This window comes from Fundulus heteroclitus, chromosome 8, assembly GCF_011125445.2.
Source record: "Fundulus heteroclitus isolate FHET01 chromosome 8, MU-UCD_Fhet_4.1, whole genome shotgun sequence".
Lineage (NCBI taxonomy): Eukaryota > Metazoa > Chordata > Actinopteri > Cyprinodontiformes > Fundulidae > Fundulus > Fundulus heteroclitus.
The window spans coordinates 20,655,800-20,672,779 of NC_046368.1; the positions used below are offsets into that span (position 1 = coordinate 20,655,800).

The 16,980-nt window shown below is 40.3% G+C and overlaps 1 protein-coding gene across 1 annotated transcript; it reads right to left on the reverse strand.

Moving 5' to 3' along the window:
• Positions 1 to 3,811: 3,811 nt before the first annotated feature.
• LOC105938144 (Golgi phosphoprotein 3) lies at positions 3,812 to 12,167 on the reverse strand. Its single transcript, XM_012879785.3, has 5 exons — positions 11,693 to 12,167; positions 11,097 to 11,228; positions 10,718 to 10,832; positions 9,459 to 9,619; positions 3,812 to 6,304 (listed from the first exon to the last, which is right to left on the reverse strand). Exons 1-5 carry the CDS (start codon positions 11,903 to 11,905, stop codon positions 6,041 to 6,043), a joined length of 885 nt encoding a protein of 294 aa, XP_012735239.1. The 5' UTR covers positions 11,906 to 12,167; the 3' UTR covers positions 3,812 to 6,040.
• Positions 12,168 to 16,980: the final 4,813 nt, after the last annotated feature.

The following is a 16,980-nucleotide window of genomic DNA, read 5'->3' on the forward strand; positions in this document are numbered from 1 at the left end:
TCACAGATAAAAGCAGGTTCACACTGAGCACATGTGACAGACGTGACTGAGTGTGGAGACGCCGTGGAGAACGTTCTGCTGCCTGCAACATCCTCCAGCATGACTGGTTTGGCAGTGGGTCAGTAATGCTGTAGGGTGGCATTTATGTCTTTGGGGGGCTGCACAGCCCTCCATGTGCTCACCAGAGGTAGTCTGACTGCCATTAGGTACAGAGATGAGATCCTCAGACCATTGAGAGACCATATGCTGGTGCAGTTGGCACTGGGTTCCTCCTAATGCAAGACAACGCTAGACCTCATGTGGCTGGAGTGTGTCAGCAGTTCCTGTAAGACGAAGGCGTTGATGCTATGGACCGGTCCACCAGTTCCCCAGACCTGAAGCCAATTGAGCACATCTGGGACATCATGTCTCGCTCCATCCACCAATGGCACGTTACACCACAGACTGTCCAGGAGTTGGTGGATGTGTTAGTCCAGGATTGGGAGGAGATCCCTCCCACCTCATCAGGATCATGCCCAGGCGTTGTAGGGAGGTCATACAGGCACATGGAGGCCACACATGCTACTGAGCCTCATTTAGACTAGTTTTAAGGACGTTACATCAAAGTTGGATCCACCTGTAGTGTCTTTTTCTACTTTAATTTTGAGTGTGGCTCCAAATCCAGAACTCCACGGATTAATAAATCTGAATTCCCTTGATAATTTCTGTGTGATTTTGTTGTCTGCACATTCAACTATGTAATGAACAATGAATGAACATAACGGGAAGATAAATGTGTATCAGAGTCTGCACTGTGGTCACTCAAATTGAAAGAAAATATTTTGTTTTTCACATTGATCAATAACCTTGGGAGATTATTAGTGAAAAGATCAAGAACAAGAAGAGAGGGATTGGGAACTAATTTAACTGAATAAAGTATTAATACGTAATAGGTACAGGTAAAAGGAGAGCAAAAGTAAAGCCACAGCAACAGTATAAACACAACAAAATACCCTGGGATGGTTCATCATAATTACAAGAGTGCCCCCAAGCGGAAATAGCAAGCAAACGCATGTGTGTTTAGGTGGCACAGCCACATCACAGCAAAGGTTAAGTTAAACCTCCGTATTAAAAAGCACATTTAATAATGGTACACTTATTTATTTCATAGTACATTTAATTATTTAACGATACATTTATTTCATGGTAAATTCACATTGGTTAATTTCATGATATATTAGTTATTTCATTTTGTCCCTTTTAACCCTCCACACATTTAAAAGCATGCTGAAACCTTTAGGTTACGCTAAGCTTCACTATTCCACCTGCTTTGAAAGACATGAGGGGTTAACAGACGCATATTTTCATCAAGTTGAAGGCATTTCTGTGATAAGCTTATTGTTTCACAAATTATCTTAGTTTGGTTTAAAGTATGTGGAAAACATGTTCAAATGCAGTTACACATTCCTGGTTCTTCACAGTGGGTGAAACAAAAAAAAAACAAAAAAAGAAGAAAAACAAAAACTAGAGAAAAATGTGTACAAAATGGGGCCAGACAGAAAGCAGCCACATGCCTTGGAGTAAACCTGCAAGCATGCTCTTTTCACTTTACTACATAAGCAGTGATTGGCAAATGGCAAATTTTCTACAGATGTCTGACAAAGGTAATGTGCCGCACAGATGGCTAGAAAGGATTTTCTTCTGGTGACGACATTTAGATTACTTAAGTCTTTTGCTGCCTTAAAGAGTTTGATTCAAAGTTTTCCCTGCATTTAGCTTCCACCGTCTACCAGCAGCTCTGATCCGCTCTTCTGCCTCCCTACAGAAGACAAACCCCACACCATGATGCTGGCACCACCGTGCCAGCAATACACGTGTTACCCGTGCCACCGTCTTTTTGCGTCTTGTGTGTGGATATCTTGCGGTAACCTGTAGATGAGATTTTATTTTTGCCGACCTTTTGTTCTTCACAGACAGGTGTATTCATACTTTGATTTCATTATGAACTGACACAATTTACCAGTTAGGGGACTTTGTGTGTATGGGTATTAGAGCAAATGGGCTTAGTACAAATGCACACCAAACCTTTATACATAAATTCATTACACAGAATGAAATATTCCAAATCTTTATTTTATGTTATTTTAATAATTATTATAATAATCTATGTTATTTTAATAATTATAAACCCAGTTTCTAATTTATGATTAGAAATTAGAAACTGGGATGCAAGAAAGCCGGAAATCTGCGACTCGTTTGTCCCGACCTCCGAGGCAAAAGGAACGCACCGTTAGCCCCTCCCTGTCCTAAAATACCACCGTCAGAGCAGCACGCTCGGCGCTGGAGCAACATGGCGGAGAACGTCCCAGCAGATCAAAATGTTTTCTTGCTAACAGCATTATAAAGTTATGAGTTACTTCTTCACTTGAAATGTTCCTCCAGAAGGCAATGCTGTTTTGCTGTGTTTAGGCGCGTAAAAGAGAAAGAAGGGGCTGGGTGGCTGCTTGGAGCCCAGCCTGTTACATGTTTTGATCTGTAGACAGAGCTCAAGTGCCACCTAGTGGTGAAATGTTGCTTATTGCTCCTTTAAGCTGTACAACAGAAGAGATAAAAAAAAAAATAATCAGAAAGGTGGGGGGAAAAAAAAGTGCTGTGCAAAATTAAGGCACATAACATGACACCCCAGATCATTTCTGATTGTGGAAACCTCCCATTGCGTTTCAAGCAAAGTGGATGAGAGCTTCTCCAATCATCTATCAGACTCCACTAATTCCCCTATGAAATGCCAATTTTTCTATCATCTAAAAAAAAAAAGAAAAAAAGAAAAAAGACTTTGGTTCACAGAGCAACAGTCCGTTTCTCGATTCAGATGTCTTTGGTTCATGAGCAGATTGGAAGAAGGAATGCAACATTTGTAGCCCATATGTAGGATTTGTGTGTGTAGTTGCTCTTGAGGCACTAAATGAAGCCCCAGTCCCCTGCTTGTGAAGCTTCTCCAATTTCTCAAACGGATTTTGCTTGACAATCCTCTCAAGGGTGCGGTTCTTCCCGTTGCTGGTGAACCTCTCCTTATCGCACTTTATCCTTCCTCGAATATGCTTGGATGCAGCACTAATCAACCTGCTTCTTTAGCAATGAACCTTTGTGACTTACTGACCTTGTGTAGGAGGAGGGGGGGAGGGGGGGGGGGGGTACTGTCTTCTGGACATCGGCCCACTCAGCAGTCTAGCCCACGATTATTACACCTGCTGACCCAGAGACCATTAGGGGCTCAGAAAACCTTTGGGGGTGATTTTAGTTAATCAACAGGTTCTTCACATGGTCCTAATTTTCTGACACCGAATTTTGGGTTTTCATTATCTCTAAGCCATAAAAATCATGGAAGTTACAAGAAATATTTCACCATACGTGTAATATAGTGAAATAGATTCACTTTCTGAAATGAGTGACAATGTTGAAAAATGCCAGCAACATAAACTGAGGTTTGTAGTTGTAATGCGCACAGTAGGATTTCCCAGTAGATAGTTAAATAGATCTGGCGTGACTGAAGGTCAAAGACTTCATACTTCAATACCACTTTTTATATTCAGAAATGAGATTCTGGGATTGTAGTAATCTCGTCCTTTCCGCCCAAGAGAACCCAAAAGGAAAAACAAAACACTTCAACGATAAGAGAACAACAAAATATCTCCCTATAGAAGAAATTAAAAACCAGATTATTTAAAACAAATAAACCCTCCATGATACATTTAGGTGCAAAAGTGCTTATGGAAAACAATGGAATCAATTTAAGCTTCAAAATATGGAAATAAAAACATCAGAACAGTGTGAATTCAGGCACTTAAAGGATCCTTACTTTATTTTCTGTGGTAATACAAAAGAAAGCATACAGAATTATAGAGAATAGCAGAGTAGATCCCTTTCATTTAACTCCATTAGATCGTACACGTAAAATGACAAATAATTACATACAAGCCTGTTCTTTGTAGCTACATCCGTTAAGTACCACTGCCCCTCCACCAATAGCATGCATGGTCTCTTTGCTGTAAACGCGTTGGAACAGTTCTTCATACCCCTCGGTATGTTGCATGTAGAAATTAAAACCAAACAGAAAAGAAAAAAAAAAAAAAGAAGCATTATGTATGCCATCGAACAAAAAGGAATTTCACATTATACAAAGATTACGGGCTCTAAATCGTGTTTTTGGTGTTAGTTTTTGTTCTAATAGACTGCAGATTCTATTCGTCTGGATTCATTTGGGCCCAAGTAACCCCTCCATCTTCTGAACAATTCATTATCCACATGATTTTTGTTTTGTCTTTACAAAATCTGCATGTGATTTAGGACTAGATAAAAAAAAAAAAAAAAAAAGTACAGACTCGTTAATTGCAAGATGTAACCTTTAAGGGCCGCCTCATCCGAAGGATGCACTTCCTCTTCTCTTGAGTTTTACCCACAATTCCCAGACGCGATTTCCTCCGCAGACGGAAAACAGTTTACAGTCAAGCTCGTGGGTCGGCTGAGCGGGAAACTAGGCCTACGACTTTTGTAAAGCTGATAACGATCTAAACGAATACTTCCACATTAACAAGACTCTTAAATGGTCATGGCTAGAAAACCATCGGTATTCGGTGAGATGCGCTTTGATTATTATGAAGAACAAAAAAAAAAAAAAGGTGAACGGTCACTAACATTTACAAAACGGAAACAAACCCGTCTAGCAAAAACGATTCCCAGCCCATTTCTCCAAGTAACCCCCGTAACTCTCGTCGCCAACGACCCCCGATCTGAGATTCATATCTGCCGGGAAACCTTTACGTCTTAATTCACACTCAGAAACGTAAGCAGAAGCTCTTATTAATCAGAAGCCGTCTACAAAAGGGAGCTATTGTTATTTAATTTTTTTTGTCATAGTTGCTAAGGTTCATAATTTATGTTATGCAACCCTGTAAAATGCCTATAAATACAATCCAACCTAAAAAAGGGTAAAGACTGAGCATAATAGGTGATAAATGAAAGGCTAGTCCGAGCATCAGCTAACAACATAAACAACTACGGTGAGACTAGCCACGTCCTCTAAACACAGAATGGACCCTCGGGGGAGAAAAAAAAAATAAAATAAAAAAAAAAAGAACATAACAAAAAAACTTTTTTTTTTTTCATTTTAATACACTCGAGGTTAAATTCTTGGTTTAAGTCTCTGAGGGTCAACCGACTCACCTTGCCGTCCACCGTGCAAGAACTGAACTCTGGTGTTTTTTAAGCCTTCCTTTCTTCCTCAGGATGCAATGAGGAAGAGGGGAGGGGAAAAAAAAAAAAAAAAAAAAAAGCATTTGAGGACAAAAAAAGAACGTGAGAATCTGCAAAACATTCAGGTAGTCTGTTCTAACAGTAACGGTGAGCGTTTTTTCTCCTCGACGCGGCGGGAATGAGCTGGTGGAGGCGCAAGGGGGGGGAGGGGGTCCGTGAGTGCAAAGAGCATCTATAGCTTTGTGATCTTCTAATCCTTGAGTTAGCATGAGGGAGCGTACGGAGACTGGTCCATGGTCAGACCTTGAAGCAATGCAGGTGGCGTTTTTTTTCCTCCTTTTTTAAATTTGACGCAAAAACTCTGCCCTGGTCGGTTTCTTCATATTCACCATGACTACAGTCGCCACGTGCCGTGCTCTCTGGTGTCATCCAACGCAAGCAGAAGCTCGCTCGCTCGTAGTGTTGATGGTTTTAAATGGATCCGTAGTCCGCGGTGGAAGATCCACTTACCTCTCGTATGTGAAAGCAGCCCGTCGTCGGTTTCCATTCAGACACCCTTCCATCCAATCAACAGTTACTTGGTGAAGCCCACCACCACTCAGACTGCACTTTGTTAATATGGACTACCACCCGAAAAAAACTAAAAAAAAAAAAAAAAAAAAAAATGTCATCCAGAATAGATGTATAAACAGGCTCCTCAACCAGAATAGATTGTCTCATTTAAGTGAAGTCTGTCTCGTTAAGTCCTTCAAATCAATTAAATAACCCAGACCACAGCCAGATCTTTTCAGTCCAGACCAGTCAGGCGTTTTCATTTAGTAAACGCAGCCACCACAGCCCACATGAGTTCGTTGGCGCTGGGCTTTGTGCTCTCCTTCTCGGGCTCCAGCTCCAGCAGGGTATGGACCCTCTTCATGCCCAGGTCGTACTGGTCGTCCTGGAGCGGGGCGAAGGCGTTCTCGAGAACGTCGGACGAGTGAGCCAGGAGGATCAGGGAGAGCACCCGCTTGTCCATGCGGTGGGGATCGTTGACCCACTTCTCCAGGACCGAGTCCTGGACCTTCTTGACAAGGCGCTGGAGTGGATGAGAGAAACGGGGAGGATCAGATTAAAGAGCTAAATGAGAAAACAGAAAATCCCTTTGATGTTTGACAGTTATACTTTTCCCTCGTCAACGAGAAGTTAAAAGGGAACCACAAAAGTTATAGTATTCACCAAATCTTTAACATCCACAATGAGATCAGAGAGATTATTACACAGGGAGGTGCACAAAGAAGGGCTTTCTTTGTTAAAATTAAAGCTAAAATTCACTATGAAGCTGAATATGAGGCCACTTTATATACTTTATATGCTTTTTATTTACGGATATATCCTTTCTTACATAAAAAGGCTTTTCATGTCTTATTCAACACTTTTTTCGTTCACAGGACATCAAGCTCACACTAGGGCTGGGTACTTATTCAAATACCAAGAATCGATTCTCAACATTTAGAATCGATTCTTTTCAATCCGATCTCAGATTAGATGCCGGTATTCAAAAAAAATGTTACCTGAATTACAGGACTGTGTCGTTATGCAACATTTTGATACAAATATTATATTAATAATCAACCGCAAATTAATAAAGTTATGGTGGTTAATGGTGGCTGTAAGGATCAAACTCTCTCCCTGAATGAGACGGATGCTTTAACAAAGATGCTGTGGGGGGGAAACCCCAAACAGATCCGGGGGAGAAAAGAGGACGCCAGAGATATCTGCAGCTGCTATTTGGACACTAACCTGGTGCATTATTAAAAATATGACATTAAAAATTCACCTCCCGGAGTGAAGTGTGAGCCGGAAGTGTCGGCTCACATGTTTTATGAATCAATCTTCAGGAATAAATATGAGACTTGATTCAAACTTGAAAAAAAAAAAAAATAACATTTTTTTTAACCCAGCCCTAGATCACAAACAAAGTTGTAGCACAACAAACACTTGTCACTCAACAAAGCTGTTAAAGCTCTAAAGTAGAAGTTTAGCTGAGATTTTATGTTCTCAGCCATCCAGGGCCAGGCAAATCCAAAACAGATTAAAAACAAAAACAAAGAACTGGACTTCAGTTCTTGTAGTTGAAAATGTTTTGCTCTTCATTTGAAGGGAGACGTTCCAAGCTTTTATGCTGTTTAGGATGCACCGTTCTGCTGATCTAAATTCACCTGCAGACTGGCCTCCATTACCAGCAGGGCGTTGCTAGTGTCGCAGTCAGCCTGGCTCACTCAGAGGTGTTTGGTCCCACGCGAGAAGGTGTGAACTGGTTTGAAACTCTCAGGGCATCAGGCCTAATGCTGGACTGGATGCTTGTAAAAGCTGAAATTATGAGACCGCCTCATGACCAAACTGCAAAGCGCTCCACCTGAAATCCCCACAGCATCGCCCATTTACACAGAAAATATTGACTGTTGATACAAATGTCTATTTTTAGTAAGGACAAAAATTTTAGTCCCAGAGTCTATTTGTAAACCTCATTTTACTGAAATTAAAGATGGACATCCCATGAGGCACACCTAGACTGACTTTTTTTTTTAAACCACAATTACCTAAAAGAAAAAAAGAAAAAAAAAACATTTTAAGACTTGCCACATATTCTCAGATAGATTTAGAAGTTTGACTGGACCCTAATAACAGGAGTTTACGTCGTTTTAAACCACCCACTGTAACCCTTGCTGTGTCGTTTGGGTGCTGTTCTCCTGAAAGGCGAACCTCAGCCTGTTTCAGGTCCTTTGCAGGGGTTTTCCTATATTCCTTTATTGTTGAGAACCTCAATTCTATTCACTATCAACTTGATAACTAATTACATGTTTACAATTATTTTGTAATAAGTAGAAGAAGGACATTTTTCTAGAGTACCTGTTGATAAATTGTACATATTTTTTTTTTCCATACAAGCAGCCATGGTTTACCAGAGCATACATTATAATTTTGTAACAATTAAACATCAGGATGGATTACAGAAGTGAAAACATGATAGTACTGCATTAACATTGAAGGAAAGTGGATGTAAACCTAAAGTATTCTCCTTTCTTCTTAAAAAAACAATATACAGCAACAACATACAGGACACAGCCTACAGGTAAACTGCAGCAACGCCACATGGGTTATTCTCTTGCAACAAAACAACTCAAGCTGAACCTGAAAATAAAGAACTGGAACGCTGTCGCATTCAAAAACTTACATTGTTCACTCTGTGATTAAACCTCTGCAGAAAAAGACTCTTTTCTGCTACACTGTCTAAAAACTTATCACTCTCCAGCACTTTTAGCACGTCTGGCTTAAGTTCATCTTAAGTAAAAGCAACAAAATGTTAAAACGCGTTGCTGCTCTTTCCTAGAAGGCTTCTTTCAGGAAAGAGAGCAACAGGATCTCCACGGGCTGACCTAGCGGAGAAATCCCTGGTGGTCCTGTATGCCAGCCCGCCACTGTATCACCACTGCAGTAAAGTCAGTTACTTCACTGACATGAAGTTGGACGGGCAAAAGCTGGACAAAGCGAATCAGATGAAACTGTCCAACAAGAAATCTTAAAACACGCAATTGCGGATCGTGCATTTCAATGAGACCTTATCAAGATCAAGCGTAACAAAATATGCAATGAGCGGTCCAACCTGTTGCCAATTAAACCGACTGTGTGGCTGCTCCTCGCACAAAAGCTGAGTCAGTAGAGAACGTCTTTATCATTTAGGTTGCAGCCGTGCAGAGCATCCAAACCGGCGACCATTAATGGGCCCAACAACTAGGGCTGGGCGATATGGCTTTAAAATTAAATCTCCGATTTTACTTTGCCAAATCCGATTAATCCATTTCTTTTTTCCTCCTTTTCTTTTAATAAAAAGAAATGAAAGAAAAAACTTGCTTTTAAGAGCAGGCTTCACATCACTTGTGTAACTTCAAACTAAGTTTAAAAAAAATAAGTAAATGAATAAATTAAAATGCCTCGCATTACGGTAAAAAAAAAAAGTTTCCTTTTACAATATTTTGACAATATATGTTCCTAAACATATATTCAGCATTGCGTGCTGATCTCTTCACGGAAGCCCAATGATTAATTTGAAAAAAATTAAATCCCGATTTTCCAAAAATTTATTCTTAAAAAAAAAAATGTAAAACTCTAATTAATCGATTAAATCGATTTATCGCCCAGCCTTACCAACAACGTATCGCTGCGGTGGAATGAACAGCGGCGCCTCGTACCTGCTTAATGGTGCTGTTGGTGAGCGGGTGTGTGGTCATGTCAAAGAGCAGGAAGTTCTGTTTCTCCGTGGTGAGGACCCCCTTCTCCACCAGGTTCTTAGCCAGACGTTCTCGGACGTTCCGCAGCTGGTAGTGGAGCTTCAGGGGATTCCAGGTCTCTCCTGCGGGTCAACAGCAGACCTTAGTTGTTAATGACAGGGTTTCTGCACGCTTCGGTGAGCAAACCCTCTACGGCGCCTTTGGGCTAACGATCGGCCTGGAACAACCCAGAGCAGGCAGAAATCGCACAGACGCCTGAGCATAGCGGAGGACAGATGATTAATATGTAGTGAAGATGACAGAGTGAGGCGCAAATGGAGGAAAATGTGTGGAAATCAGAAGCAAAAGAGAGGCACTGGAAGAGCAGACTGCAGTTTGCGGCGTATGGCCGTTGTTTTTTCCACCGCAAACAGAATCCAATTTACTTGTGACAGCTATTTAAAAGATCTAAAATAAATTAGAACGGACGACCCTTCCAGACATGCATTTCATTCAGTCAGTCAACAGGCTGGTCCACAACGGCTTCTACGTCTAACGTGGACGTATGAAGCGAATGAAATATTTTATTTTAGAGCTAAAAACACAAAAAAGGGAGGGTGGATTTTTTTAAGACTGGTTATTTAATTAACTTTAAGACAAAGACAGGAGTTAAAATGTAAGAATTACATTCAAATTAAAAATAAAACAAATATAACTTTTTTGACTCTGGCATGGGTGGCCGTTGCTTTCACACTTTGGTTCCCTAAGCGTGAGAGCGGTGGTGACGACGACGGGTTTTGAAATTCCTCTAGTCAAACAACACCTGATTAAACACAAACCCTCCCATGACAAAGACATTGTTAATTTGACTTTAGTTCCTTAAAAGAAAAAAAACTTTTTTTTTTTTTTTTTTTGGCTCAGTACTAGCATAATCCGAACACATCTGCAAAACGAGAACTTAAGAACCGCGGTTAAAAAGCAAAGAGCAAACAGTTTAACTTCTCAAAAAAAAAAAAGAGTGCAATTTAGATAACCAAATGGAAGAGTAGTGACCCTGCAGAGACATCGGGATACGAAGAGCGATTAAAGAAAAACAAAACAAACGGCTTTAAGAGTAGAGTAGAGCCAATCGGCACAAGATATTCAAATGAAAAGCGGCTAATCCACAATATCCAGTTTTTTTTTTTTTTTTTATGATGACCGGAGGCTTTGGTTTGCAAAGTCAGACGTGCTTATCTCACCGCTGAGGAGCTCTATCCAGCTCTGCACCGTCTCTGGAGGCTGGGTGTCTTTAATGTGCTTCAGGGCCTCATCCAGCAGCACGTCTCCTGTAGGGGCATCCGACTTACAGATAACCTTGGAAAAAAAAAAAAAGAAGAAGAAAAGAAAGAAAAACAAACAAACATTATTGTTGGCAGCTATCAAGCTGACTTTAAACTGGATTCACATCTTGTGCAAACAGGAATTACAAGTGCCGTTGTCGACTAATATAATGCATCAGTTATACAAGAACTCTTCCTCAATCTTCTGGAGGGTAAAAGCACTCTGAAACTGGCGCCACACACACACGCCATGCCTACGGCGTGAGACGTAAACTATTTCGGCTCAGCGAACGCTCACCTTTCGTGCCAGCAGGCTTTTCCTCCTCACGCCGCAGGCCTCCAGCTGTATCCTTCCTCTGAGGGCCAGTTCTACCAGCATACAGCCGCGGAGGCCGGAAGAAATACAGTCGTTCCAGAAAGACGTGTAGCCCTGTAAGCGAAGAAGAAGAAAAAAAATGAGCTGACGTGTTTAGCAGGTCGTGGAACAACACTTCCAGGTTCCACCGGACCTCTCACACCTGGAGAACTCCCTCCCCATCGGGTAGCGCGAGCCGCGGAGGGCTACGTAAACAAAGCGGCACAGCTGCTCTGATCCGGGAACTCGCAAACCGGATGTGTCGGAACCGCACCAGAACCCCGGCGCTCGGACCCAAAACGTTATCTATTTGAGCAGCACACCTTGGCAACTGACACGTTGCACGTCGGTAAACAGAAACGCACAATCATGGCTACTCTTGTTACACTTTTTAGGGCCAGACACCTCAGGCTGAGACAAGGGGGGGAAACAAATCCCGGAAACATTAGCCGCCGGGTGAATAAAGTCGATGTTGACATGGAGCTAGTGACGCAACGTAAACATTGTTAATAAGTTAACGGATGCCAAACAGCCCGCACCTCTCGGTCCTTGAGGCCCAGAAGCAGGACTTCTTCCATGAGCGTCAGTCTGGTTTCCTTGGAGTCCCCCTTGTCCTCCTCGTCCTCTTCCCCTCGGCGAGCTTCGTCCTCCTCCCCGCCGGAGTCCTTCTCCTTCTCGGCGGCGGCGGCGCTGCGAATGGCCTCGGTCCGCCGCTGGACGAGGCCCGAGGATCTCTGCGTGAGAGAAGTCATAGCTGGGGCTGCGGGACGGTCGAAGACGGAAGCCTACCTCGGTCAGATAGGGAGCCGTGCAGCATGTACACCGAGTTTCAGACGTGTGAGGGAGGGAAGGGAGGGGGGGAAATAAATCAAGGAGGCGAAAGACGAGTCGGCCGAGAAGAGACGGCGGCCGTTGACGCTAAGCTGCGCTCGGTATTCTTGTGAAGACTCAGCCCACTTCCTGATCCAACATGGTGGCGGTGGCACTGACGTCGAATGAGGCTCCGAGCCGACATTTCTGAGCAGGGCAGTGAACGCTTCTCGCGTGTTGCCTTCAATGTTATCGGGAAATCCCGCACAAAAACATAAACGGTAATTCAAACGATTACTTTGTCAAACAGATATATTTTTTTAATGTAAAAGTCTAAATAAACTGTAAACAATACATCAAAAAAAGAAAAAAAAAGTCCATTAAAACTTCAAGTGCCTGCTATGAAATCATTTCAGTTACTATTTAATAACTACTTCAAATTGCTTTTGCTAAACTCAAGCCATGCAATAATTTAAAATGTATCGCCTATTTACAAAACAACCGCCTTTGTCTGTATTACAGTAGTAGTCGATTGGGTGAATGTGGTATAAAGCGCTTTGAGTGGTCAGTATGAGTAAAAAGTGCTAGCTTTGTTATTTTCTTTCTGATTTATTCTTTAAAAAGTTGTATTTCTTCCTTAGTTTGTGGTAAGCATTGCTTTTTTGGAGGATTATTTCATCTGCCTTGGAATCTGTGCATCTTCAGGGATTTTTGCTTTTATAATGATGTGTCATCATATGGTGGGTTTATTTTTTACAACCACGAGCAACTGATTAACATCTCAAAAGCTCAAATATACCTATACCAGGACTCCTTAATCCAGATCATCTGAAAAAAAGGCATTGTATGCAGATCAGGAGCAAATAAGAGAGAGAGGAGGAAGTTCAAAGCATCTCTTTTATTGATCATAAATTCATAAAGGTAAAAGTGAAATGCCTGGCAAGTAAAATGAATGAACTTCAAGAGCTGAAAACGACCCAGCCAGTGGGAATGCAGTATCATTACATTTTTCTCTGAGACGTGGCTGCAGAATTATATCCCCAACTCCAATGTCATTCTGACGGGCTTCCTGAACATATGCGCAGACATTCCGGTTTAGATATAAAATGATAAAGTGATAACACAAATTCGACACATTAATATGAAACACAAAGGAAACATTCAGTCTTCCTTTCTAGTCAGTTGAAGAGTTGGGATTAAATTATCCAGGTATCGTTCGTGTGGGCAGAGAATAAAGCTTGGCCTCATTAGTAAAATACCCAGTAAAAGTAATCAAAGTATATATCTTGGTATGTATATTCACAGCTGTATACGACCCCAATTCCAATTAAGTTGGGATGTTGTTTAAAATGTAAATTAAAACAGAATACAATGATTTACAAATAAATTTCAACATATTTTAATTCAATGCACTACAACAAGATATTTAATGTTTCAATTGTTAAACCATTATTTTTTGCAAATAGTCACTGGTTTGGAATTGGCTGCCTGCAATAGCTACATTCCAAAAAAGTAGTTCAGAAGCAAGGAGAGGGTAAGGTTCACCAATTTGTAAACAACTACCTGAGCAAATACTCCAACAGTTACAGAACAATGTTTCTGAAACGTTTAATTGCATGTAATTCAGGCATTTCATCATCGACAGTCCATGATATCAAAAGATTCAGAAGATCTGGAGAAATCTTTCCACTTAAGCTCCAAGGCTGAAAACCAGCCATGAATGGCTGTGATTGTTGATCTCAGGCGACACTGCATTAAAAACCAACATTATTCTGTAAAGCAGGGACCACCAACATGGTACGTATGGACGCCAGGTATCCCCCAAGGACTACATGCGGTGCCCTGAGCCCGTTCAAAAAACAGCCAAAACCCTCCAGTGAGTTGCATCTGAAATGTTGTTTGATGTTGCTCTTCCTTTGCAGTCCAGACCTGTCTCCCATTAAAAATGTGTGTCAAACATTTAAATGATGTAAAATATGACTATGGAGACCCGGGACTGTTGACCAACTGAATTTGGTCATCAACTTAGAATGAGAAAGACTTCCACCTTCAAAGCTTTAACAATTAACAATCCTAAAAACTTGCTAAAGGAAAGGTGACGTAACACGGAAATAAACATGCCCCAGTATTTTTGCAATGCGTTATACGTTATAGATGACATTCAAATTCAAATCAGTGAATATAACAAAAAACAGTAAATTTGATCAATATGGACATTAAATATATTTCCTTTTAGTGTATTGAATTAGGCTGAAAAGGATTTGGAAATCATTGTATTCTGTTTTTGTGTGCGTTTGTACACAATCCCTAGGTTAAATGTTTGACTAATTTTAATTGATTGTACACCCCAATTTTATTTAAAACATTTATTTTTTTTTACATTTTGAAATGATAACTTTCTTATTTAGTGTTACAAGACAGTTACTGACAGTAACTCCAAACACGTTTTCTGTTTTACTGGTTTTATGTACAACAAATAAAAAATGAATAATATATTTCAAGAATCAAGAAGATTTATTATCACCGTATGTTACCGTGGTTAAACTTTTGCAGGACATACTGCGGCTTAGGACACATAAACAATAAAGAAGAAGCAATGGGTGCAGGTAATAACATAGTGAACATGTTTTTTTCTTTCTTTTTTAAGATCACAAAGGACATTTGTGATGTCCTTGCTATGAATTTTGTATATATTGACAGTAGAGTTTGTATGAATATGTTAAAAAGCTAACAATTTATTTGATTTGAATTAATGAATGAATAATTTTATTTAGGTGTAATGCACACATGTGCCCAGCCCACATGGGTTTATAAGACACTACAAACACAAAAAGGAAAAATATAACAATACTTTTTACAACATAACCGGGTACAGAGTTTTCGCTCTCATTTTCCATGCTTGCTCCACATATCGTGCCACACAAAAGATTTCATTCTCAAATAACCAGACAAACATTTCAACTTCAGCCAGCCAAAATAGATCTGGAATACTGTATTGAATTTTCTCAAACAAAGCTCTTCTTAAGTTACTGTACGTAACTTAACGGGACAATAGAGCATCCAATGAAATTCATCTGCCACTAAACGTAGGTCACACACATTACATAATCCGTCCTCTAAAGGACTTCCTTTATGGCGACCCTCCTCCACCTCTAGAGGCAGCACTCCAGCTTTGAGCTGTGCACACAGAGACCTCTGTTCTCTTTTCAAATTACATTGAACATGAAGCTCTCTAGAAAAGCAATCTTTAAATTATACTTAATTCCTTAGTTTACGTTTATTTAGCAACTCGGCTATCCACTGCTCCTTATACATGCCAAATATGTTCTGCCTGTGGTTTAATATGTTACACTGCAAATGATTCAAAAACAATGATTGTGATTTTACATTTGAAAATATTTCAGAGACCTCTCTAGAACAGGGATATTTTTGGGTTTTATCCCAATTGAGAACTATCCTGGTGAGTCTATCATCAGGTAAGCACACTAAATGGTTCCACAATCTGAGAACTTCAACCCTCTACTTCACTATACAGGGCTCTCAGCCCATATCTCCCACTACAGAAATACCTCATTGCTCTGTGCCGAACAGAGATACACTCAGGGGCAACCTCAAAAAAATGCGTTTGATAGACAGCATTTCTTTTATTTAAATACAAAAAAAAAACAGCAAGCATGTGTGTAACTGCCTTCAGACACAAGGTGGCAGACTTTGATTCAAAATAAGGATACGCTTAGTTCCTCACCATTTACTCCTGTCAGCGTTATTCTGACACATATATATATATATATATATATATATATATATATATATATATATATAGAGAGAGAGATAGATATAGATATAGATATAGATATGCTACTTATTGTCTATTGGTCTTCTTTATGATCTATACATTGTTTTAGGTCAAGATAAATGCAAGTGGAACTGTAGAAACAAAAAACTATTTTTATGTCTGACATTATATCTGATTAACCTACTGCTTTTTAGTTCAGTCAAGATAGCCATATTTATTTCAGCTTTTTATTTTCTATTGTAATTTGCCTCCTTCAAAGTCAGAAGATTGACATATAGTAAGATTGCTGTGCCTATAAACATTGTGGGAAAGCCAAGAAGATGATGTCCTGGCTCTGTAAACTTCTGATATGCTACTTTACAACATTAATTACACCAGTAGTTGTATTTTTAAGGCTTAACCTCAAATAACCTGCTTCCTTGTGTGACATCACAGAAAAATACATAGAAATCCGGCAAGCTATCAGAAAGAGAATTTTGGGCCTCCTCAGGTTGGACTCATCCTTAGGTTCAATTGGCAGACGCTTGAAGATGCCACCTCTGTGAGGTTTTAATCATGCCGTGAAATAAAACGGTGAATGGACTGAATTTATATATCTCCTTTCTTATCATACTGACTACTGAAAGCACATTACAGGAGAGCCTCTCACTCAGTCTCACTTACAAACTCGCACACATTCATACTCAGATGCGCAGATTGGTAGGCAACTTGGGGTTAAGTGCCTATAAGGTCACATCAACGTGTGAAAGGAGGAAGATCGAATCAAGCCAGAAAGCTTTCGGATTGCAGGACTTATACTCTTCACACTGAGCTAGCTGCCCGACACAGAATTAAAGGACTCACAGCTAGTTTAAAATGGAGTGCAGAGTCAGTCTCAATACCAAGGCTGTCTTATTCACATAAACCTAGATACAAAAGTAATAAAGGCTAAAAACCAAAAGGAATGGTTGTGTTTTGATAATAGAGCCAGGGATTATATCATCACTCGCTAATGAATGGACCTGGGCCACAACGCAAACCCAACTAATGCTGAATAATTTAGGTTTATGAGACCAAAATGCTTGGTTGGTTCCAGTTTCAGAGGTATTTGGCGTTCTCTTACTTAGAAAAAGTCTGCTAAATTGAGAACAATTTACCTCTTACAAAACTGAATTAACACAAAACTCTACTATAATCTGTATTTGCTTTAAATGTCAACTACATATACAGTACTTTAAACTT

Coding starts and splice junctions, on each gene's coding strand:
- LOC105938144 (XM_012879785.3), bottom strand. CDS start 11,905: ATGACTTCTCTCACGCAGAGATCCTCGGGCCTCGTCCAGCGGCGGACC. Junction 9,620..10,717: donor CTGGATAGAGCTCCTCAGCG/GTGAGATAAGCA, acceptor GTTGACCCGCAG/GAGAGACCTGGAATCCCCTG. Junction 6,305..9,458: donor CCAACAGCACCATTAAGCAG/GTACGAGGCGCC, acceptor CATCCACTCCAG/CGCCTTGTCAAGAAGGTCCA.